The following is a 23,316-nucleotide window of genomic DNA, read 5'->3' as shown; positions in this document are numbered from 1 at the left end:
CTGGGCACGTGCCGGGCAGGGGCAGAGCCAGCCCGAGGATCTAACCCCTCTCCTCCGGGCCGAGCGCCCTCCCTGTGGGAGAAGGGAGGCGAGTTCTGATGAAGGAGAGGACAGGACACGGCAGCTGCCACTGAGAGAAGGAATCAGACGGGGTGATGTTGTGGGGTGCCCCATGGGAGACAATGGGGTGCTCGAGCCCAGCACCACCCAGCACGTCCTGGACAGTGGGCACAGTGGGGCAGCTGGGCTGTCCTCTGGCCCTCGGTCAGTGAAGAAGCAGGCTGGGCTGCCCCGCGATGAGCCAGAGTGTGAGGCACCCCCCAGGCCAGGTGCATTCCCGACACTGGGTCAGACAGGCGGTGGCAGTGAGCCATCAGCCACGTAGCTTCCAAAGGCCTCAGTGTCAGCAGGGTTGAGAAGGGCCTGTTAATGTGGGCGCTGACCTTGGACTCCAGCCATCAGGCACTGCAGAGAACCCAGCTTTGGCCACCCACGGATGGAGGTACAGGAGGGCCCAGCTCCCAGGGGCCATCTGCAGGGCCCCACACCCATGATTTAATCTACTCCCTCCCTCCCTCATTCATTCACTCATGGGGTATTTGCTGAGCACCTGCTCTATACTGTGACTACCCTGAGCACACTGTGGGCACCAGAGGATCCTCTGTTCCTGCCTCTCCCAGTGCATTCCTTGTCCACACTCTGACAGACAGACAGACAGACACACACACACACACACACACACACACACACACACACACACACACTGCGGTTGGGGCTCTAATGAGGGCGGCCCAGGGAACAAGGTACACAAAGGAGGTGGTAAACAGAGCTGGAAGTCTTCTCAGAGGAAGTATCCTTGGAGCTGGATTTGGAGGAAGGAGCCAGGCTGGGAGGTGGGGATGAGCCTCAGCTGCCCCCTCAGAAGCCAAGGCCCCGCCCGCCTCTCACTGCACCCCTCACAACAGCCTCAGCCCAGGGCTGAGAGCTGAGCCTCACATACAGCCCTTGACCTGACACCACCTTGTTCCACAAGGACAGCAGCCTTAAGGACATATCGATGATCTTTCAAAAAGCAGATAAAGTGGTGGCCTGGTGGAATCGTGGAATCGTAGAACCAGGCTCTGGAGTCGGGTAGACCTGGGTCTGAGCCTGGACTCAGCCATGTGCGGGCTGCAATCTTCGGCTGTCTGAGCCTCAGTTTCCTCATCTGTCAAATGGGTGCTTGTGGAGCTCAGGTGAGGGTACATGAGATGCCTGGTTTAGTGGGCTCAGCATGGTGATCATGGGCTTAGCATTTGATCTGCTCTTGTCAAGGCCCAGATCTCGGCTATTGGAGGAGGCCCCCTGAGAGGGAGGTCCCTCACCTCTCACCCTCCCCAGCCCCAGCAATGAAGGCTAGCCCCAGGCACTCAGTGTTTGTGGGGGAGGAGAACAGAAAACTCCCCCCCCAGAGAACATGCCTTCTCTCTTGGACCTGCACTGAGGGTCAGCTGCTCTAGCACGTCTCTGCCGCCTCCTCCAAAGTCCACCAGCCCTGCTGCCAGGGGGGTAAAGAAACCAAGGCGGCCGCTGTCAGCAGGATGGGGACAGGACAGGTGTCGGCCCACGGGTCCCTTGTTGTGGTCGTCTGACACCCCCACCTCCTGGAGGCCAGTTCCCTTCTTTGGAAAATGTCACTTCCCCATTCCTAGACAATGGGACCCACAGAATGGACAGAGCTGAGTTTTGAACCCTGGTTTTTCTGTTCTAAAGCCAGTGTCTCCAACGATTTCCTTTTTCTTTTCTTTTTCTTTTTAATTGAAGTATAGTGGATTTACAATATTGTGTTAATTTCACCCAACTTCTTCCTTTAACTCCCTCCTTACCAGGTCCTGTCTCAGGCAGGATCCAGCCAGGGAAACAAGATTTCAGCGGAGAGGAACTGAACCCAGGCCCTGAGGGGCTGCAAAACCATTGGAATGAAGGCTGGGCAGTACCGCCATCCCGGTGTTTGGAAGTCGGGAAGTGTGGGAATTGTACCACAAGGGGGTGAGCCCCAGGAAGACCCCAGAAGTCACTGGCCAAGTGTCACATCTGGCAAAGCTCATACCTCCACCACTGCTGCTTCCCTCCAGCCTCTCAGATCTCTGTGACGGTCAGACTCTAACCCAGAACCCTGCTGCTGGGGACTCTGGGACCCACCACATGGTCCTGGGCATGCCTGCCTCTGCATCAACCAGCCCACAGGGCTAACATGAGGAGGCTGTGCAGTAACTTGTGTAGAAACCTTAGCGCAGAGGGTGGGGGGCCTGGAACTCAGGAAGCTCTCAACAAGCACCAGCTGCTGTTAGATTACATGATATTTACTTGGGTAGGAGTCACTGACTGCTTGGTTTAGCTGCCCCACTTCCGCTGTGCCTTCTGCCCTTCTCCACTGTGGGGGTCTTGGGCTCTAGGCTCAGGCCTGTGCATCCCTCTGCAAAAAATCAGGGACCCCGGGAGTCCTCCCAGAGGCTGTGGCTGCAGAATCCCACTGTGACAGTGCCCCTGGTGGCATGAGGCATCCATGGTATCCATGACAGGCACAGTGGCCCCCTAGAGCAGCCTGTTCCTGAGAACCCAGGCCGTGGGCTCCCAAGAGCCTCCCAATAAATTCTTTTACTTCTAAAGTTAACCTGAATGGCTCTTTGTTGTCTCTGCCTGGAGCTGTTGTGGCTGAGGCTCTCACATCAGTGCTGGGAGAGGATGGGAGGACCGGTGAGAGTGAACTGGAGGCATCCATGGACAGGAAAATGTGTAGCCACTGAAGGTAGTATCTTCAAAGAACAGGGAAAGTGCTCGTGATCAGTGTTTCAGTTGAAGTATGATTTACATAAAGTCTACAGCTTTTAATATACAATGCAATTATTTTGGACAAGACGTATACATGTGTGACTATCACTCAGCTCAGGACATAGGACATTTCCAGCCCCCAGAAGGCTCCCAAGTGCCCCCTCCCAAACAATATCTCCCAAAAGGAAACCATGATCCTGACTTCTGTGGTCAACTCGTTCTGCTGTTCCAGAACCTCCTATAAATGGGATCAGTGTATAACTCTTTGGTCTGTCTTCTCACACTCCACAAGTCACATTCTACTGTAACTACTTTGTGGTCTCTCTGTCCATCTGCCCATCCCTCTGTCCATCCATTACCGTATTTACTTTTATTGTTGCAACAACATAATCTTAACCAAAAAAAGGCAGGGTCCAAAATTATCCAAAAGCTATAGACCCAGAGAGGCTGGGAGGAAGTGCAGCAAAGCCTTGGTGGCCACAGCAATCTCTGTTTATACAATACAAAAAAATTTTCTTTTTAGTATTTCCCAAATTTTCTGCAATAAACTTCTAGTAATTTTTTTTTTGATCAAGAAAAAACATTTTAAATTAAAAAGGACCTTTGTCTTTTATAGGATTGGAATTTCTTTCTTTGGGGGAAGGAAGCAAGGGAGAGATGGGAAGGGGTGAGGATGGGAGAAGGGAGGGGTGGCTGCACCCATTCAAACAAAGGAAGAGCCCAGGGAGGAACCAGGTGCCAGCTGGAGAAAGGAGAGGAGGAGGCTGGGGGAGGACCATCAGTCCTGGGCAAAGCCCTCGCCTGCCTCTCCCTAAGACAGAGGTGTGGTTACCAGGGACCCGCAGGGGCAGAAAGAATGGCTCCCAAGCTGAAGCTGCAGCCCCAGAGGATCTGGGCAGTTGGTGGTTTCTGGGTCCAGCAGGCACTTTCAGAATGTGGGGATCAGAGCTCAGTCCTGGAAACGTGGCCCAAGCTCCCGGAAGGATAAATGAGGGGCCTGAAGGAAGTGAGTGACACAGAGGCACAATGCCCCCAAGCCTCCTGACCCTGAGAAGTGTGAAGGAAGGGCTCTGGGGGCTCCGCCCTGAGCTGAAAAGTTGACCAGTAAGAGCGGGAGAATCTCACCACAAGCAGCAGCTGAGATGAGGTTTGGGTGAAGGGAACAGAGGAAGAGACAGGGCACCAAGTTATGCGTGGGTGTTTATTTCTATGAAAAGCTTTAATAGGTATGCAAATGGCCAATGAGTTTGTGGAAAGATGCTCAACACCAGTGTTCCTTGAAGCATTATTCGCAATAGCTAGAAAGTGGTAACAACCAGTGGCCATTGACAGATGAGTGGATCTTTAAAACGAGGTCTATCTAAAAAGGACCAGAATTCTGATATATGTTATAACCTGGATGACCTCAGAGACATTGTGCTAAATGAAATAGGCCAGACACGGAAGGACACACATTGCACAGCTTCACTATACAAGGTCCCTAGACTGGATGGACAGTAGGTGGTCACCGGGGCCAGATGGAGGGCGGGACGGGGAGCGGTTGTTTAATGGGTACAGAGTTTCTGTTCTGCAAGATGAAAAGAGTCCTAGAGCCTGGTTGCACAGCAGTGTGAATTCACTTAACAATACTAAACCGTACACTTAAACAATTTTTAAATGGTAAGATTGGTCACCTGAGATGAGAAAGACCAACTTCTTAGGACAGACAGTAGGAGAGGGCAAGGACCCCACTGGGCTCATGGTCATGAGTTTAAAGGAAAACCAGCTGAACCAGTCATGGAATGTTCCTCCAGATCATTCAGCTTTTCAGGGGCAGGTGAAAAGGAGCCAGCTGGGTTTGCCTGGGGTGGGGGTTTGCCAGGCAGACATAGCAGAGGAAGGGAGTGATGAGTTAGGATAGGTCAACTGCTATAACAAAGAGCCCCCACACCGCTCTGGCTGAATCCGCAAAGCTTTGCTTCTGGTTCACTGAAAATCCTTCATGTGCTCCTGGTCAGGCATCTCTCCTCCACAGGGCGACTCTGGGGTCCAGGTTCCTTCCTTCTTGTGACGCTGCTGTTCTTCACTTTGCAGCCCCCCCCCCCACCGGTCACCATGGAAGGGAAGGAAGGTGTGAGGAAGGCACATCAAATATTATATCAAATATTTAACCTCCTTGGCTCTGAAGGGACGACTTTAACCTCTGTGCTTGTCCTGGTCCGTTCACATGGCAGGCAAGCAGCCTTCTTTCCATGCGGGGATCCAGGGACCCAGGCACTTTGGAATCCATGGATGCCTTGGATTCATGGAAGCAGGAGGGCAAAGAGGCTTTCCCAGGGGGGAGAAGTGACAAGTGACCGACTCTAGGAGTTACATTGTCTTAACCCATCGCAAGGGGTGGGGGACCGGGAAATGTGATCTTCCTGTGTTTCCAGGAAGGAGGAGGGCACCCAGGGAGTGGGAGGACTCACGGAGTCTCTGCCAGGAGGGGCCAGCTTGTTTATGCGGGGGTGGAATCTACACTGGGGATGGAGAGAAGTGAAGGCTGGAGGGGAGAAAGTGGTCATTACAACTGTGAATGGAGGGTTGAAAGGGTGAGAAATGGGAGCCAGGGAGGGTCCCAGTGGAAAGCCCTAAGCTCAAAAGATAGGAGCTGGCATATCTAAAGCAGGGTGCTGGTAACACATGTCAGGATGGGACTATTTCTGGTGGTGAGAAAGCGCATAGTGAGGGCAGCATCCCTGGAGGAAGAGAGGGTCCAATTGAGAGGTCAAGGGCACAGAGGCCGTGAGGGTGGTCGTGCAGGTGGACGAAGCCTGGAGCACACTGTGTTTCTTTCCACACTCCAGCGGCCGGCCACACTCTGTTCTAAACGTTCTGTAACGATTCACTCATTTAATCCTTCTAACAACCATAAGAAGGTGGGTACTCAATGGTTCCCGTTGTGCAGGCAAGGACTGAGACACAGAGAGAATAATCACCTGTCCAGCGCCAAATGTCAAATAAGTGACGGAGGTGAGATTAGAATTGGGGCTGCCCTGCACCACCACCTCAGGAATCCCAATCTATTCATTCATTTATTTACACATTCATTGCACATGTGCAACGTGCAGGCACTGAAGGAGGAAGAGGGACTGAGGGGTCTGCAGATGCAGGTGGCCAGGACGGGGGGGGGGGGCGGTTTCACGGTATAAGCGCCAGGGCCACGGGTCCTTGGTCCTGCTTTCGGGCACCGGAACCTTTGCTCCATCACCAGGTGCAAGCTGCTGGAAAGCTGCTGATGGCCCAGGGCCCTTCTCCCCACCTGCCCCCCTCCAGGCTGGCGTAGCTGCCTCGGGCATTTCCTTGTTGCTATCATTGTAAACATAAGCTCTAATTGCCAAAAGCCGCCTCATCAAGCCGGTCAGAGGAAACCGGAAAAGCCTTTTGCTGCTCCTGGCCCAATGGTGGGGAAGCTCCAACCAGGTCCCAAGCCAGGGAGGGAAGGGATGTGTAGCACTGAGAGGCAGGGGGTGGGGGTGGGGGGTCGGTCCAGAGGCGCAGCTGCAGAGGCACGTCTGGGGCCCTGCGCAGGCCCCACCCATGTCTGCCCTTCGCCCCCAGCAGCCCCCCACCTGCCCCCCACCTGCCCCTCCTCCCAGTGCCCTAGAAAGAGAAAAGAAGGGCTCAGGAATCCAGTCCCGCCAGATTCCTTTCCTCCAGGGCAGCCCCTGGCCTTGGAATTTGGCCTGGCAGCACGGCTGGGAGTGGAGAGTAAGGCCACTGCTTCCCGGGACCAAGTGGATTCCAAGGCCACCTTCCTCCTTCTTCTTTCCCATTTCCCCCTTTCTGCCACCAAGCCTCCCTCTGCCCTGTTAGATAGCCTTCTGAGCAGCTCTGCTACTGGCCAAGGTCACACAGAGGGTCAGGGGCATCTGGGCTGGGGACGGCAAGTTCTCCTGGGAGGGGATATCCTTTAGGAGGCACGAACCAGATCCTGAGTTGGGAGAATGGGGAAGGGGATGGCCCAGCGCTGCCAAGGCATCTTGGGTAAGCAGAACCGCTGCTTCCTGCCTGCGCCCCTGGGCGTCAGCTTACCCATCTGTTCAAGGGGTCCTTGGGTCCTGCTGGTTCTTCTCCATAGAAAGGAGAGCCATCCCAAGGCCACCTGGCACAAGTCCAGCCTGCAGGGCCCAGGGCTGACAGAGAGAGAGGAGGACAGTGGCGTGCAGTGCCTGAACCAAGATTTCCCCACTCCTAGCCCAGAAGTCTGGTCCCTGCAGTGTGACTTCCATCATAACTGGGATCTTTTTGAAAAACTGCATTTATTATATTATAAAAGTAATGTATTCAGGGCACAGAACCACAAGACAAGTTTTCACCAAATTTGAAAGATGAGTTTGAAAGGCCTGGCTTAAAACGCAGGCTGTGAGGACACAGGGAAGACACACTGGGGGCCCCAGGGACCAATTCTAGTAGATGGACAGTCATTGCCAAGGCCTACCACTGGGCCCTTCGTGTGTCCAAAGGCCTCAGATTTAGGTGTTTGGTGTCATTTCTAAGCAAGGAGAGTTAGATTGTCACAGAGAGATCTGCTCAGGCTTGAAAGATGTCCTTCACACCACACCACTGAAGTGCTCTATGAACTGTAATTATTTTAAATTAATCCCATTAGCTTGTGAAGAGTAAAATCATCTTGTATGGGATCTTTTGCATGTGTGTTAAAGGCATTGATTTGCTCAGCTAAAGTGTTTCAAAGTTTTGATAATCTTATTGAGGTACAAGCGTGCCAAGGAGATACTACGGGTTCAGTTCCAGACCACCTCAATAAAGTGAATATTGCAATAAAGGGAATCACATGAATTTTTTGGTTTTCTAGTGCATATAAATGTTATGTTTATACTGTACTGTAGTCTACTAAGTGTGCAATAGTATGTCTAAAAAAACAATGTGCATACCGTAAAAATTAAATATTAAAAAACACTTTATTGCCAAAAAATACTATCATCTGAGCCTTCAGCAAGTGGTAATCTTTTTGTAATATATGGTCAACTTAAAAAAACACACAACTGAAGTTGGAGAGTTAGGTTTTATTTGGGGAACTTATTGAGGACTAGAGCCCGACAAACAGCCTCTCAGATAACTCTGAGGAACTGTTCCCAAGACGGAGGAGCCAGGATATACAAGAGTTTTTGCAGGAAAACAAACAAACTTGTAGTTGAACATCAAAAGATGACTGCTAATCACAAAACCCAGACACCTCAAGTTAATGATTTTAGTGCTTTTCTCTGCATGGGAAGATGCAAGAGTCTGGGCTTATTGAAATCACTCCTTTGCTGTGCATCTTGTCCAGGGCCATTATCTTGTTTCTCTCCTTGCTGAATTCCCCTCTGGGTGCAGTGGCTGATGGCTTGGTGGCGGGCAACATTCGCTGTTTACTGAAATGCCAGGCAATATTGTGAAGGAAAAGCCCAGCTGGGCTAACGAGCTAAGTCACAAATCTAAGTGTGATAAGTGTCGGTTTACTGATCTAAGTTCTGCCGGGCTAACTCGTAAATCTAAAGTTTAGTGTCAGTTTACTGGGCTAACAAGCTAACTCGTAAATCCAAGCTCAACAAGTGTCAGTAACGTGATCTGTTCCAAATTGATAAGCTCCAGTGTACTGATTCCTAGCTTTTTGTTGTTTGAACCTTATTGGCTAATAGCCCCATACTTGTAATTAACCTTATAAAACCTCATGTGCACGTCTTGGAGGTGCTCAGAGCTTCGGAGCAGAAGCCCCTCTGAGCCCCCCGGCGTAATAAATCTGAGTACTCCAACCCTCCGAGTGGTGCTTGTTTCTTGGCTGGCCTGTCATGTCCGTAACAATATTTTTTTGTCCACAAAAATGAATATAATAATAATAATAATAAAAAGATGAAAATATTGCCAAGATTACCAAAATGTGACAAAGGCATGAAGTGAGCAAATGCTGTTGGAAAAATGCTACCAATAGGCTTATTCAATGCAGGGTTGCCACAAGCCTTCAATTTGGGAAAAAATGCAGTATCTACGAGGTGTAATAAAACAAGTAATGCCTGTGTTTCTTCATTTTTGAAAGTGCTAGAAGCCTCAAAGAATGGAAGTGGCCCCAGGCCCTGGTAGGCCTCTGGGGGGCCCTCCTGCTTTGCCAATTGCCAGACCTCCTGCAGGCTTTGCTCTTGCTTCACCCCCACCCCCGCCCCCGTGCTGCAGGGCCACCCTTACTAACAACCAGTAATGACTGCTCTCTGCCAGCCTCTGGGAATCCAGCTAACAATCAATAGAAAGGCGCAGCTACCCTTTGTGGGGCCCTGAACTTGAGCCCACCCTTTTCCGGCTGGCTCCCGCGATTTCCCCAGCAACCTTGTAGGGTAGGAATAATGATCTCTGTCTGGCTTAGAGGGGTAGGTAACTTGCCCAAGGCCACACAGCTGGTGGAGGCATAAGCTCCAAAGATGCTACACATGGGGAATGTGGCGAGGGCCTGTCCCACCCACAAGACATGTGGGTATACAACTCACTGCTTTCATTAAACTCTGGGCTCTAGGTCCTGCCTGTGGCCCTGAAGTGCTGGGGCTAGGGGTATGGTAGAAGGGCGCCTCTGAGAAAGGTCGTGCTTGGCCTTGGAGACCTCTAGGAAGCTGCTGGCTTTCTCCAGCTGATGAGCATCCTGGCCTGGGGCCAAACCCAGGCACTCAGTGAGAAGCCCTGTTCCACATTACACTGCTGGTGGGGGCTGTAACCCAATCTTGAGCATGCAGGATTTCAGCCCATCAGCCTCTTTGCGCTTACATCAATATTTTAAGGGTCAGAACTGAATTTGGGATGTCTGGTCCCAAGTACAGCCTGGGAGCAGGCGGTGAGCCCAGCCCAGGTCTGTTTCTCCAGTCCTCTGGGGAACTTGCATTATGCCAAGTGCCTAGGACCTCCTGTGTCAAAGGTGATTTTGGTGCAGAAGAATGGGGCTCCCCCACATTCAGAGAGGAGTCCTGGGTGGGTCCTTGGGTACTGTCCTTCTTGCTACCTGCCTTGGACAAATAGTTTCACTTCCTAGTGAAGCTCAGCCTTCTTACTGTTAGGTGCTGATTACACCCACCTCACTGCTGGCAGGGAAAATTCACAAGTGCTGAGCTACAAGTAAAGGGCCTGCTCCTACCGAGGGCTTGACAAGCGGCCCTTCGCTTTGAAGGGAGGCAGACTCACAAAGCCCTTCCTAGGAACAGGCCTTGCAGCTGAAGCTGGTGGCAGGGCTGGGGCCCAAGAGAGGACCCCTCTGTTCTGCCCAGTGGCCCTGACGACTCCCCTACCAGGCCCCGCAGGTCAGACTAGGGGAACCAGTCTGTAGGAAGGCCAGAGACTGGACAGGGACCTCCCGCTCGATCTCTCCCCACATCCCTCCTTAGGCCCATCACCCACACCGTGTCTGCTTTCAGAATTCAGCATCAAAGAGCTTTTGGAAAATGTTTTCTGATGTCCTCGGAGAACAGATTCCATAATTGGAATGCACTCTCCAGTGCCTGTCATAGCCAATTTCTCTCCAAGCCTCATCCACATGTGCACAAATGATCACTTTTTGGCGATCAGAATGTACATTCTAGTCTGAATTTTTTTCTTACACAACACTGTCTTCCGAGACTGAGTTACTACAGGTGTGTGCACTATTCATCCCTGAATGCCAGCTGCTGGCAGAGAAGCCAAGCCATGCAGCGCAATGCATGGAACAGCAATACAGTGGTGGGTGGTGGGGGGCGGGGGGTGTTTCCCAACCACTTCGCATGCATCCTCTCACCCCTCATGACAACCCTGTGCCCCAGGGGTTATAATCTGTATTTTACAGCAGAGGACACTGAGGCTCAACCCCAAGCCATACAGTTAGTAAATGCTGAGCCAGGACTTTGTTCATTCAGTGAATACTTCTGAGCATCTACAGACATCAGGCCTTGCTGGGCACGCAGCAAACAGGACACTCAAGGTCTCTGCTCTCCTGGACGTTCCAGTCTGCAGGGGAGACAGACAACGCACAATAAACCAACAAACAAGGATGAGGGGAGAGGGAGAGGGCGGCGGCGGTGGGGTGGGCAGTGATGCTATTCAACTGGAGCAGGACCAGGCATAGCTGTTTTCCTCACCATCCAGTGCGGCCTAGCCCTACGACTGGTGCACTGAGGGCACTCAAGAAATGTATGCAAAATGAACTCTTCCTACCAACTTCACTCTGCTAATTGGTTTGACTTTGGTTTAACTCCTCCTGATACACCTACATCCTTTGTAGCCCAGTCCAGGGCACTAGACAAACATTTAGGTTATTTCCAACTTCCTTCACTTAGAGATAACGTAGTGAGGGACAGTTTTATGCACAGGGCTTTTTGCTTCAGAGGACTTTTCTTGGGAAGAAGTCTTGGGAATAAGGTTGCCACCTCAAGGGTCATGGGCATATTTGTCCTTCTGGGTTTCTCCTTTAGATAGTGAAATGTCTGGCATTTTCCCTAAGCACCTACCACGTGCCCTGCTTGCCTTCACTATACATCCTCACAGATGATTCTAGAAAGTTACTATTATGCCAATGCAGAGCTAAGCAGCCTGAGGCTCCACTGCCTGGTAGACATGCCTTCTCAACCTTTCAAAGCCCAGATGAAACACCCCTGGGAGGCTCCCCCAACTTCTAAGAGCAGAATTAGTCTTTTTTCATGTAAAACCAAATACATTAGCATTACTACATACCAAGTTTCCTCAGTCTCTGCCTCAAGGTTTGGGAGGTTTGGCATGGAATTGACCATTCCAGTGCTAAGGATGGGCCCTGAATGGCCAGTCCAAGGATGGGCCTTTGAGAGCCAAGTTCAGGACTTGAATTTGACTGTAGGGGAAATGTTTCCACAGGGACATGGTGCTCTTCACACATAGAAGCCAGGACATTGGCCATGCTCCTCATCTTAGCCAAGGGGCCTCACCTGAGTCCTGCAGTCACTGTAGGACTCAGTCTCCACATCCACTAAATGGAGGCAATAACAGATGTAACTTTCCCAACATCTTTCATGAGGCAACTTCCTATTCCCACAGGGAACTGCAATCCCATAAAAGGGCATGTGGGTTCTAATAGCCCAAAACAGCAGACACCTGAGTTACTTCAAATGACAGAGGCTGAACTCTTACTTTCAGTGCCGTCCCACGGCCAGGTTTCTGGGATTCCTCTGAGATTACCAGGCCACTGCCAGGGACCAGTAGGATGAAGGCCTGTCACCTGGGCAGGCCACAGACACAGCCCCACCTTCTGAGGGCTGGTATTTTTAGACAAAGTCCTTGGTTTCCTTATCTAAATGGCCTGACTGGAGACCTTGATTTCTCAGCTTTTCCAAGATCCAATGGGACTCCTATTTGGACACTCTTAAAAGCCTGGACAGCTCCCACCTCACTCCAGTCCAATATCCAGGCCCACCTCCACAGCTGTCTTGATAAAAGCCCCCTTTCATCATAATCCTTTTGTTCAATAAACTCACTTTTCTTGGAGCAAGTTCAGCCAATTACACACTGCTAAAAAGAGATGTTTGCTTCCCGAAGACTATGAAATTCCCACACAGAAGTCATTTCCTGTACGCCAGGCACTGAATTTCCTAAGCAGCCAGGAAAACCTCTTGTCCCAGCTCAAACCGGATAAAATAGGATCCATAATTTTAAAATATATCCCTACTCCACTTACTTTCGGAAAGGGATTGAGGCGGCAAGGTGAGAGAGAAGTGTGGGACATGAGGCAGTGTGTGGTAATGGGAGCAGGGGCCCTCATCCCCCTAGGGCAAAGGTGCGTTAGTCACAGTCACGGGGCTGCCTCCTGCGCGGGGGCGGGCGGGGCGACACCCACAAAGCCACTCACCTTTGGCCAGTGTTCAGAGCGGCCGCGGATGCCGCCCTGGCCGCCCCGAGTCTCTAGGCCCTGGTGTCCTCAGCACCACGGACAGGGAAACTGAGTCTGCAGCCTGGCTCTGAGGCCTTGAATCAGTCACTTCTCCCTTTCGGGGCTCGGTTCTGACCTGGGGACAATTTCTCAGGCTCCATCTTGGACGGGGAGCGGCAGGGGGCTGACCTGGCGCTGAGAAATGTTATAAAAGCACACGCACGGAGCTGCAGGAGGTGCCTCGCCCCAAGGTCATGCGGAAAGAGAAGCCAGCCTCCAGGCACCAGCTTCCTGCCTGCCCCCTGCCAGGCCCCAGCCTCTGATGTCCTGCAGGTTTCGAGGGGTCCAGGCACCGTTTCAGCCCCCAGTCAAGCTCGGGGGGTGTCTCACGAGGTTCAGGGGCCCACTTGCCAGTCCCCTGCCTGCTCTCGGGGAGACCCCGCGCCTTGCTTGCTTTCATCCCCGCGTCCCGGGTGCTGGCGCGACGCCCCGCCCCCCGCGAGGCCCCGCCCCTCTCCACAGCACCATGGACGGTGAGGGGCGGTGTGCTGCCGCAGCCAATGGGGAGGCGGCGTGGCGAGGGCAGAGGCGGTTGTGATGCGGTGGGCGGAGGGGTGGCGGCCAATCAGCGGCAACCGCGAGGGCGGGCTGTGACGCAGCCGGCGCTCCTCGTGCGGCGGCGGCGGTATAGGAGCGAGCGCCGCGGCGAGCAGGACCGCCGAGAGCCGCTGCCGCCCGCCTCTCGCTGCCTCCGCGCCGCTGCCGCCGCCGCCGCCCCGTGTCAGCCCGGCGTGCCCTCAACCGCCACCGTCCCCGGCCAGCCCGTCAGCGAGCCGGTGAGGGACCGCCGCGCCCAGCCTCCGTGAGGGGGGCGCCCGGCCAGACCCTGAGCCTCGCTCTCTCGCGCTGCGGCCGACCGCGCCTCCTCGGCCGCCTGCCTGGCATGAAGACTAAGTTCTGCAACGGGGGCGAGGTGGAGCCCTCGCCGCTCGGGCTGCTGCTGGGCTGCAGCAGCGGCAGCGCGGCCCCGGCTCCCGGCGTAGGGCAGCAGCGTGACGCCGCTAGTGACCTCGAGCCCAAGCAGCTGGGCGGCCGGCAGCCGCCGCTCGCGCTGCCCCCGCCGCCGCCGCCGCTGCCCTCGCCGCCGCCGGCCGACGAGCAGCCCGAGCCCCGGACGCGGCGCAGGGCCTATCTGTGGTGCAAGGAGTTCCTGCCTGGCGCTTGGCGGGGCCTTCGCGAGGACCAGTTCCACATCAGTGTCATCAGGTCGGTGGCGGCGACGCGCCGGGGCGGGCGGGCGGGCTAGCGGGCTGCGCGGACGCGGTCGGGTGACGCCGGTCGGGGGCGGGGCTTGTGTCGTGGTCGGGGTCGGCGGGTGGGCTGGGTTGGGGCACCGGGCAGTTTGAGGGGCACTTCCGCCGGCCAGAACCTCCTTTCACCAGCCCTTGTGAAATCCAAACCAAATTCCGTGGGACGGGCCCCGCGGCCACCCAAGACTCTCCAGAAGGCAAGCTGTTGAAAAAAGTAATGGGTTTCATGGGGTAACGGGTCTGTTGTCAGGAGAACAACAATGTTCCATCACAAACTTGTATTTTGTACAAAAGCTTATAATGTGCCTAGAAAGTCCCTTTGCGATTTCGGGCCTTGAATAAAGGAGGGATGTTGTAGCTGGTTTAAAAAGATCACTTGCTAACTTTCACTCGTTCCTCAAGTCCATGACTGGATTTTTTTTCCCACCGAAAGAGACATTTGTTAGCGGTGAAGGGGTGACATTTGCTCATTCCCCCTCGAATACTGTTCAGACATGTAGGTGTGTTACCAGCCAAAGTTAGGATGAGTGGCTCCAAAAATACTAAGTAAGGTAGAAAGATTTTTCTGCCTTTTATAAGCTTAAAAAAATTAATCACAAATTTAAATCACAAACAATGCGTGTGTGTACATACTGATTTAAAAAGAAAACATAAATTTGATTTTTGTCACCACTGCTCCCATGAGATAACCACTTAACATTTAGTGGGCATCCTTCTATTTAGACCTTTAAAAATGTGTTATCTTTTTCTACTAATTTTCTTTTAACTGGTCGACCAGGTTGGGTGCAGTATCTAGAAACTTGCTGGCTGGCTGCAGTCGATAATCCCCAAATCCAGTTTTAGTCATTTGACTCCTTTTCTTTGCCCAGTTTTTCACTAGAGCTGCAAATGCAGCAAAACTGAGCTTCACTTTCTTTTTTGTGCCTGTGGCCCCTCTTAAAGATATGCAGTGAGAGCCAGAAGGTAGAAAGTGAAAAGAAAGCCAAAGGTGTTTAAATAATCCCTGAATTGCCTAATGAAACTTTTTTTAAAACATGAAACTCTGTTCAAAATGATTACATTTAGCTTGGCCTGAAAGTTCTCAGTGAGAAGATGATCCTAGGCCATCAAGATGATCCTAGATCATCAAAATGAAAAACCGAGAAGGGCAGTGACCTGCCTGAGGTCAGTGGCTATGTGCCCACGGCAGAGTGAGCTGCCAGGCCTCTTGTACACACTTCCTCCTACTCCAGTGCTCCTGCCTGTTGCCTGTGAAAACATTTGAACACCCTGTATCCAGCCTTAAGACATTTTTGTGGCCCTCTCGTGGGGAATGTCACTCATTAGATAAACCTTTGTGTTTTGCTCAAACCTGACATTCTAAAAGCACTGAGGATGTCAATAAATTAAACATTAGTCAATCTAAGAAAGAAATGGAAAATCTTATTTGAGCTGGACTGAGGATTGTAACCCAGGAGACTGTCTCTCAGAGACCCCTGAGAACTGTTCTGAAGAGGTAAAGAGGGAGGCCAGTGGACATGTAGTTTTGGTGAAGGGGGTACGTGCAATCAAACACATCTCAGTAGAAGGTTGTAGTAGAAGGTTGCTGTTAGTCACGAGGAACAAACATTTTAGTTAATGGTCTTAGCACCTTTTTAAGTATGGGAAGATGCAAGAATCCAGGTTTATAAAAAATTTCCCCTGAAAATATCTGTCTGAGGGTCAGTTCTGTCAGTTTTCCCAAAGTACAATGTGCCTCGTCCTGATCTTTGCCCTGAATTCCTTTCAGGGTGCATTGTAGCCGGTCAGGTCAGTGACTGCAGTGGCTAATGACTTAATTCTTGTAGAACTGGATGGTGGGCAACATTCTGTATTCTACATTCCCTTCACTTTTGGTCTCAATTTTGACCAAGTTTTGAGAGGCATTTGGTGAGCAATTTGTCCCACTGCTCTAGGAATGCTCATTCCCAGGTCAGGTGCCGATTTCATTGACTAGGCCCTGTTAACAGTAGCCGAAAGTCTCTGGACCGCCTACTTTACTAGTCCGTTAAACTCTAGGAAAAAATTCCCTCTTGTTCCTTCTTCTCATGTCTAGAGTTACGCTATGACAATCATGGGTCTATAAAACTATGTATTTGGTTGATCATTTCAAGTAGCCTAATCATCATTAATTTTATTGGAGGCTCAGTCACACATTTGGTAATACAAGAAACAATAATCTTATAAAATAAAGTACAAGTATATAGCTAGTAACATTAATAAGGTCATGAATAAATATTTAAACAAAGAACTTCCATTAAGTGTGGCTCAGTATCTCCCTGAGTGGTCTGACCAGTCTGTTCTGGGCCCATCTCTATCTTTAAGGGAAATGATATGTTGACATTGTGCCTAAAGTTCACGTGCATGGTGAGTGGTGGGTCATCGTGACCCCTTTCAGGATTGAGAAAGGAAAGTTATCTTCTAAGGAGTCATGTGGTTGGTGCCAGAAGAAGGAAAATTGATGTCTGTGGTTGAGCAGGTGTCTGTCGAGGAGTCTGGTTGACGCATAATGTAGATGCACCCTGCACACCAGAGGGGATGGAGGAGGCCAAAGGGCAGAGAAAAAGTTTTATGTTTAAATTTTTCTTGTCTTACCTTAAGATAAGAACTTCTATTTCATCAAAGATGTTTTGTTTCTTTCCTCCAGGAATTAGTAGTCTTGGAAACTCAGCTTTCCTTTTGGTTTGGTGGACCTTTTCAGATAATGTTGTATGGTATATATAGTACATTGTCTCTCAGCCCTCTTTTCTAGAATAGAATGTAGTTATGGAATGAGTTTAATAAGCAGAAAAGAGGTGATTTAGGATATGGGAAAGTGAGCGATGCCTAGCTTAAAAAAAAAAAAAAAGACAAATGAGGCAATTCAAAGTGAGGTGCTCTTGGTTGAAATTCAGTGGCCCTCAGTAGGCAGCTGTATGTACAGCTTCCAGCTCAGCCGTTACTGACACTTCTGGATCCATTTCTCCAGCCCCAACTTTTTGCTGAGTGCTGGTCCCTCTTTGGTCTAGGAGACCTCATCACCTCAATTCCATCCGTCTAGTCTGTCCCACGTTTAACCCTTTGCTCCTCCCCACCCTGGAATATGCTGCTCCTGCTTTTTTCCATTGAGTTATTAACAGGAGTTGGCTGGATTCCCAGGATTGTTTCTAACTCTTTGCATTCCCTCAGAAACCCCTCCTCAGTGCTCGGTGGCAACTAAAACCTGGTGAACCGCTTTTGCACCCACCCCTGCTGTGTGCCCGCTTTGCTGTTTCCGAGGCCAGGAGTCCAGGCCCGCTGTCCTTGCTTAAACACTGTTACAGGAGGTGCCTGTGGATGCCCTGGCACTTTCAGTCCTCCACATCATCCCCCACCCCACCCCCATCCTATGTCCCATTGCCAGGGGTTTCTCAAATACCTTACTCTTTGTTTAAGTTTACTGTGGCTTCCTGTAGCTAGAGAATAAAATCCAAATTTGTTTGCATGCTTGGGCCCCAGCCTACTTTTTCAGAGTGGTTCCTTTTTTTTTGCTGTTGTCTTAAAATCACTCCATTCCTCTAACCAGAAGCAACTAACAGTGAGCTAGTTACACTTGACCTTGCATTTCTTGAATGAGCTTTGTGTTTTCAGTCTCCAGGCCTTTCTTTGCTTCTACACTTTCCTTGGCAGCCTGGTGTCTGCTTCTAGAATACCTTGTTCAAGGCCTAATTTAGAGAGCCAGTCAGAATTAATTTCTTCCTCATGTATGTTTCTTTCATTGCATTTCATACATACACACCTTTATATCCCAGCACTTACCACATTTGTTTGTGTTTATTCGTTCAACTCTGCTAGATTGAATTCCTAGAGAGTGTCATGTTCATCTTTGTATCTCCAGCAGTAGAACAGTGCCTGCCTGACTGTAGCCACTGGGTTTTAGCTTAAGTTGGCTTCTTTGCTATCCTTCTAATGTGATGACAGGGGTCCTTGTTATTAGACTACTGGTGGCCTGAGTCCCTCCAGATATGTATGGTATAGGGAAAGAAAAAAATTGTTGTAATGTGATAATTGTCATTAATGAACTGACCACTTGAAAATCTCGTCCATGCCCAGACATCTCAGCTTAGCACTTGCTTCTGTCTCTGTCTCCCAAATTGAGGTTTGTTATTACTCTCATTGCTGGTTTGTTTGTTTTTTAAGATTGATGCTAAGAAATCATTATTTAAAAAAATTTTTTATTGAAGTACAGTCAGTTATAGTGTGTCAGTTTCTGGTGTACAGCACAATGTCCCAGTCATGCATATACACACGTATGTTCATTTTCATATTCTTTTTCATTAAAGGTTATTACAAGATATTGAACATAATTCCCTGTGCTGTACAGAAGAAACTTTTTTTTTTACATAGTGGCTAATGTTTGGAAATCTCAAACTCCCAAATTTATCTCTTCCCACCTCCTTTTCCCAGTAACGATAAGATTGTTTACTATGTCTGCAAGTCTGCTTCTGTTTGGTAGATGAGTTCATAGTGTCTGCTTTTTTCTTCTTTTCTTTTAGATTCCACATATGAGTGCTGTCATATGGTATTTTTCTTTCTCTTTTTGGCTTACTTCGCTTAGAATGATGATCTCTAGGTCCATCCATGTTACTGCAAATAGCATTATTTTATTCTTTTTAATGGCTGAGTGGTATTCCATTGTATAAATAGACTGCAACTTCTTTATCCAGTTATCTGTCAGTGGACATTTAGGTTGCTTCCATGTCTTGGCTATTTGTAAATAGTGCTGCTATGAACATTGGGATGCTCTCATTGCTGATTGATGGAATAGTCACAGTGAGTTGTGAAGTGAAATTGTAAATCTTTCAGAAGATGCAAGATATCATGAAGTTTGATGAAAGAAAACGAGGACTGTTAACTTTTCACACACTTGCCCACACAAGCCCACTACCAGTTGAGAATTGATGGGCAGGGTGTTACCATGGGCCCTTCAAAGCAGAATCATTTAAATATCAAAAGACAGAGAGGCCCTTGAAAAGACTGGCGAGGTCCTCAGCTATACTTGCAAAATTATACAGTGAAAGTCAAATAAGGAGTGGATTGTGCTTTATGGTGCCATGTAAAGGTTTTTGGAAAAATTATGCCCAAACTCCCTGCTTGATTTCCTTTGTATGTACATAGTTGCATTTATAACCTGTTATGTTTTGCACATAAAATCAAATAATTCTGTTTCATTTTTTCAAGACAAAGTTTCATTTACACTTTGTTTTTACTACTTAATGTGAAAATTTGGTCCCTCCAGTGGCCTTACTTCTTTTTTAAAAAGAATTAATTAAGTTAATTTTTTAGAGCAGTTTTAGATTTACAGCTAAATTGGGCAGAAAGTACAGAGTTCCTGTTATACCTCCCTCTCCCCCCTACAACTTCCCTCACTATTGACATCATCCCTCCTCCAGTCCACGAACCCACTTTGACACATCTTTATCACCCAAAGTCCATAATTTACATCAGGGTTTACTCTTGGTGGTGTGCATTCTGTGGTTTGGACAAATGTATAATGATGGTATAGTATCCACCACTGTAATATCCGACAGAATAGTTTCACTGCCCTAAAAATCCCCTGTCCTCTGCCTGTTTATCCCTCCCTCACCCTAACTCCTGATCTTTTTAGTGTCTCCATAGTTTTGCCTTTTCTAGAATGTCATATGGTTGGAATCATACAGTATAGCCTTTTTAGATTACCTTCTTTCACTTAATAATATGCATTTAAGCTTTTTCCATGTCTTTTTTATGGCTTGATAGCATGTTTTGTTTTAGTGCTGAATAATGTTCCATTTTCTGGATGTACCACACTTTATCCATTTGTCTGCTGAAGGACATCTTGATTGCTTTGAAATTTTGGCAATTACGAGTACAGCTGTTATAAACTTCCATGTGCAGGTTTTTGTGTGGACATAAGTTTTCAGTTCATTTGGGTAAACACCAGTGAGCACAGTTGCTGGATTTGTATGGTAAGGGTATGTTTAATTTTGTAAGAAACCGCCAAACTGTCTTCCAAAGTGGTGCACCATTTTGCATTCCCACCAGCAGTGAATGAGTGTTCCTGTTGCTCCACGTCCTCACCAGCATTTAGTCTTATCAGTATTTGGATTTTGGCCATTCTAGTAGGTGTGTAGTGGTATCTTGCTTAAATTTGTGATTCTCTAATGACATTCAATGTTGAGGATCTTTTCCTATGCTTACTTACCATCTGTATATGTTTGGTCAGGTGTTTGGGTCTTTTGCCAATTTTTAATCAGGTTGTTTATTTTCTTATGGTTGGATTTCGAGAGTTCTTTGAATATTTTGGATAATAGTCCTTTATCAGTTGTGTGTTTTACAAATATTCTTTTCCAATTTGTAGCTTGTTTCTCATTCTCTTGATAGTGTCTTTTGCAGAGCTGAATTTTTGTAATATTAATGAAATCCAGCTTATCAGTTATTTCTTTCATGGATCATGTCTTTGGAGTTGTATCTAAAATGTTATCACCATACTCAAAGTCATCTAGATTTTTCCAATGTTATCTTCTAGTTTTATAGTTTTGTATTTTATATTTTGGTCTGTGATCCATTTTGAGTTAATTTGTGCAGATGTAAGGTCTGTGCCTAGATTTCATTTTTTTCCCCGTATGGGACGTCCAAGTGGTTTAGCACCATTTGTTGAGAAGACTATCCTTTCTCCACGGTATTTTCTTTGATATGGAGAAAGGATTAGTTGACTGATTCTTTGTCAAGATCAGTTGACTCTACTTATGTGGGTCTGTTTCTGGGCTCTGCATTCTGTTCCGCTGTCTTGATTACTGTAGCTTTATAGTAAGTCTTGAAATCTGGTAGGGTTAGTCCTCGAACTTTGTTCTTCATCAATATTGAGTTGGCTATTCTAGGTCGTTTACCTCTCCCTGTAAGTTTAGGATCAGTTTGTTGATATCCACGAAATAACTTGCTGGGATTTTTATTGAGATTGCATTGAATGTATAGATCAGGTAGGGAAGAACTTGACATCTTGACAAGATTGAGTCTTCCTGTTCACAGACATGGAATATCTCTCCATTTATTTAGTTTTTCTTTGAGATCTTTCATTAGAATTTTATAGTTTTCCCTATATAGGTCTTGTACATAATCTGTCAGATTTATGCCTCAGTATTTAATTTGGGGGGGGTGCTAATGTAAATGGTATTTTTTTTCAACTTTTTAAACTTTATTTTAAATATTTGTAGATTTACAGGAAGTTTCAAATACAGTACAGGTTTCCATGTACCCTCCACCCTACTTCCCTCAGTGGTTATTTACATCTTGTCTAGCTAAAATACACTAAGTCAGGAAATTGACATTAGTGAAATGTACGTCATTCTATGTCATTTGATAATATGTTTTTAATTTCCACTTCTACTTGTTCATTGCTGGTATATGGGAAAGTGACCAACTTTATATATTAACCTTGTATCTATAACCTTGCTATAATTGCTCATTAATTCCAGGAGGTTTTTTTCAGTCTAGTCTCTTGGCTTGTTCAGCTCCAACCCTGATGCCCTTGGTCTCCTTCCTGGTTTTCCCCTCCAGCGGAGCCCTGGCAGCCAGCCCAGGCTTCCTCCATGATCTCACCATCCTCTCCTCTGTCAGGAAATCTTGTTCTGCCGTGGGACAGCCCTCATCTTTAGCTCTCCGTAAGCCTATTTTGCATCCACAATGAGACTGTGATCTCCAGGTATATCAGCATTTACATATCTCATTGTACTGAGTACTTTCTTTGTTGAGTATCACAGTAGTCCAGGGGCTTATGATGAAATAATAAACAAGCAAGGCCTGGGAGCTCAGTGTGGTCTAGCAGGGATGTGGGGCACTTTGTGTTGACAGCGAGAGCATCCCTGCCCTCTGAAAGGTGGAAGAGGGGGCAGAAGCATGCTGTGTCCCAGGGATGCTAAGGATGGTGGCTTGAAATGGATATTTTAGAACACTTTCTGCTAGACATTTGGTAATGTCTGGACACATGTTTGACTGTCATGATTCGGTGGTAGTGGTGGTGGTTGTCCTATTGGCATCCTAAACATCTGCTAAACATCGTGCAGCGCACAGGACAGCCCCCTCTTCTTTCCCCATCAAAGAGTTGTCGGGCCCTACATGTCAGCAGTGCTGCGGTTGAGCAGCCCTGGAGTAGAGGACTCAAAACTGGGCTTTTTTCTGTCTGGCACACTCTGAAAGGTTAACCTTTGCCTTGCAATTGGTGATGATAATGAGCAACTGAATTCCCTCATGTAATTGTCACAGACCCCTACCAGATACTATTACCCTGTTTTACGGAGGCCACATAGCTGTCTGCAGAGCCACAACCCACTTGTGTGTGTTGTATTTTTCCCCTGAGCTGTGGTTGTTTCAAATTGAGTTTTAGATGATTAGAAGAAATTTTGCAAAAATCCACTTTTTTTCTTACTCAGTTTGTGTTCTCAGTTAGTAGCTGTTTTGGTATTATGCTGTCTTCTATTTTCCCATGTGTGCAGCCCTATGGGCTTAAGGATGATTTTTCTGCTAAGATACTGGTTATGTTTTGTTTTCTGGTCATTTTGACTTTTAGATGATGCTCTTGAAACTCCTGGGTGCAGGCCCTGAGCCTCAGAGAGATTGAGTCCTGTGTGTGCCGGGCTTTGTGCCCTATTCTTTGTGTTTGCAGAGGTTTCAGTGGCTTTTTTGGTTTTCAGCGAAGCACAGTTGGTTAGGTGCAGACCAGAAGCTTCCCATCTCAATTTAGCAGATGAAAAACCTTTGTGTTAAAGGTTTCTCTGGAGCAGGCAGTGTCGCAGGTTTCCTGTTGTCTGAGCATTGAGCTGACTCACCTAGGTGTGACTCCTTTTCCAGGTGATTAAAACTACATAGATGCTTTTGGTGGATGAATGGATGAGCAGAATGTGGCACATACATACAGTCAAGTATTATTCAGCTTTGATAAAAAGGAGATTCTGATATCTTACAACTTGGATGAACCTGGAGGACATTATGCTAAATGAAATAAGCCAGTCACAAGAGGACAAATATTGTATGATTCCACTTCTGTGAGATCCCTAGAGCAGTCAGACTCATAGGCACAGAGTAGACGGAATGGGGGGGGGATGTGCCTGGGGCTGGAAGAGGGGGATGGGGAGTTCGTATTTAAAGGGCACAGAGTTTCACCTTTGTGAGATTAAGGTTCTGGAGGTAGATGATGATGACAAGTTGGTTGCACAACAGTGTGAATGTACTTAATGTCAGCAGACTGTACGCTTAAAAATGTTTAAGAATGCAAATTGTATGTTACGTATATTTTCCCTCAATTTAAAAATTGGAGCA

At 48.3% G+C, this 23,316-nt stretch overlaps 1 protein-coding gene across 7 annotated transcripts in view; it reads left to right on the top strand.

The window, feature by feature from the left end:
• The first annotated feature begins 13,336 nt into the window (after nt 1-13,336).
• The window catches only part of CHKA (choline kinase alpha), a 55,543-nt gene continuing 45,563 nt past the window's right edge, over nt 13,337-23,316 (top strand). For 3 of the 7 annotated variants that reach the window (XM_032490013.1, XM_032490018.1, XM_032490014.1), the window contains exon 1: nt 13,340-13,942. In XM_032490013.1, the coding sequence (XP_032345904.1) occupies nt 13,620-13,942 (323 nt within the window). In that variant the 5' untranslated portion in view covers nt 13,340-13,619. Of the gene's footprint in view, nt 13,943-23,316 lie in introns of all 7 variants that reach the window. The other 4 variants (XM_032490015.1, XM_032490012.1, XM_032490017.1 and 1 more) reach the window with 3 other exon arrangements.

This window comes from Camelus ferus, chromosome 10 (genome assembly GCF_009834535.1).
Source record: "Camelus ferus isolate YT-003-E chromosome 10, BCGSAC_Cfer_1.0, whole genome shotgun sequence".
In the NCBI taxonomy this organism is placed as follows: Eukaryota; Metazoa; Chordata; class Mammalia; order Artiodactyla; family Camelidae; genus Camelus; species Camelus ferus.
Note: the sequence above shows the minus strand (reverse complement) of the source record. Positions and strands in the feature narration are given on the sequence as shown.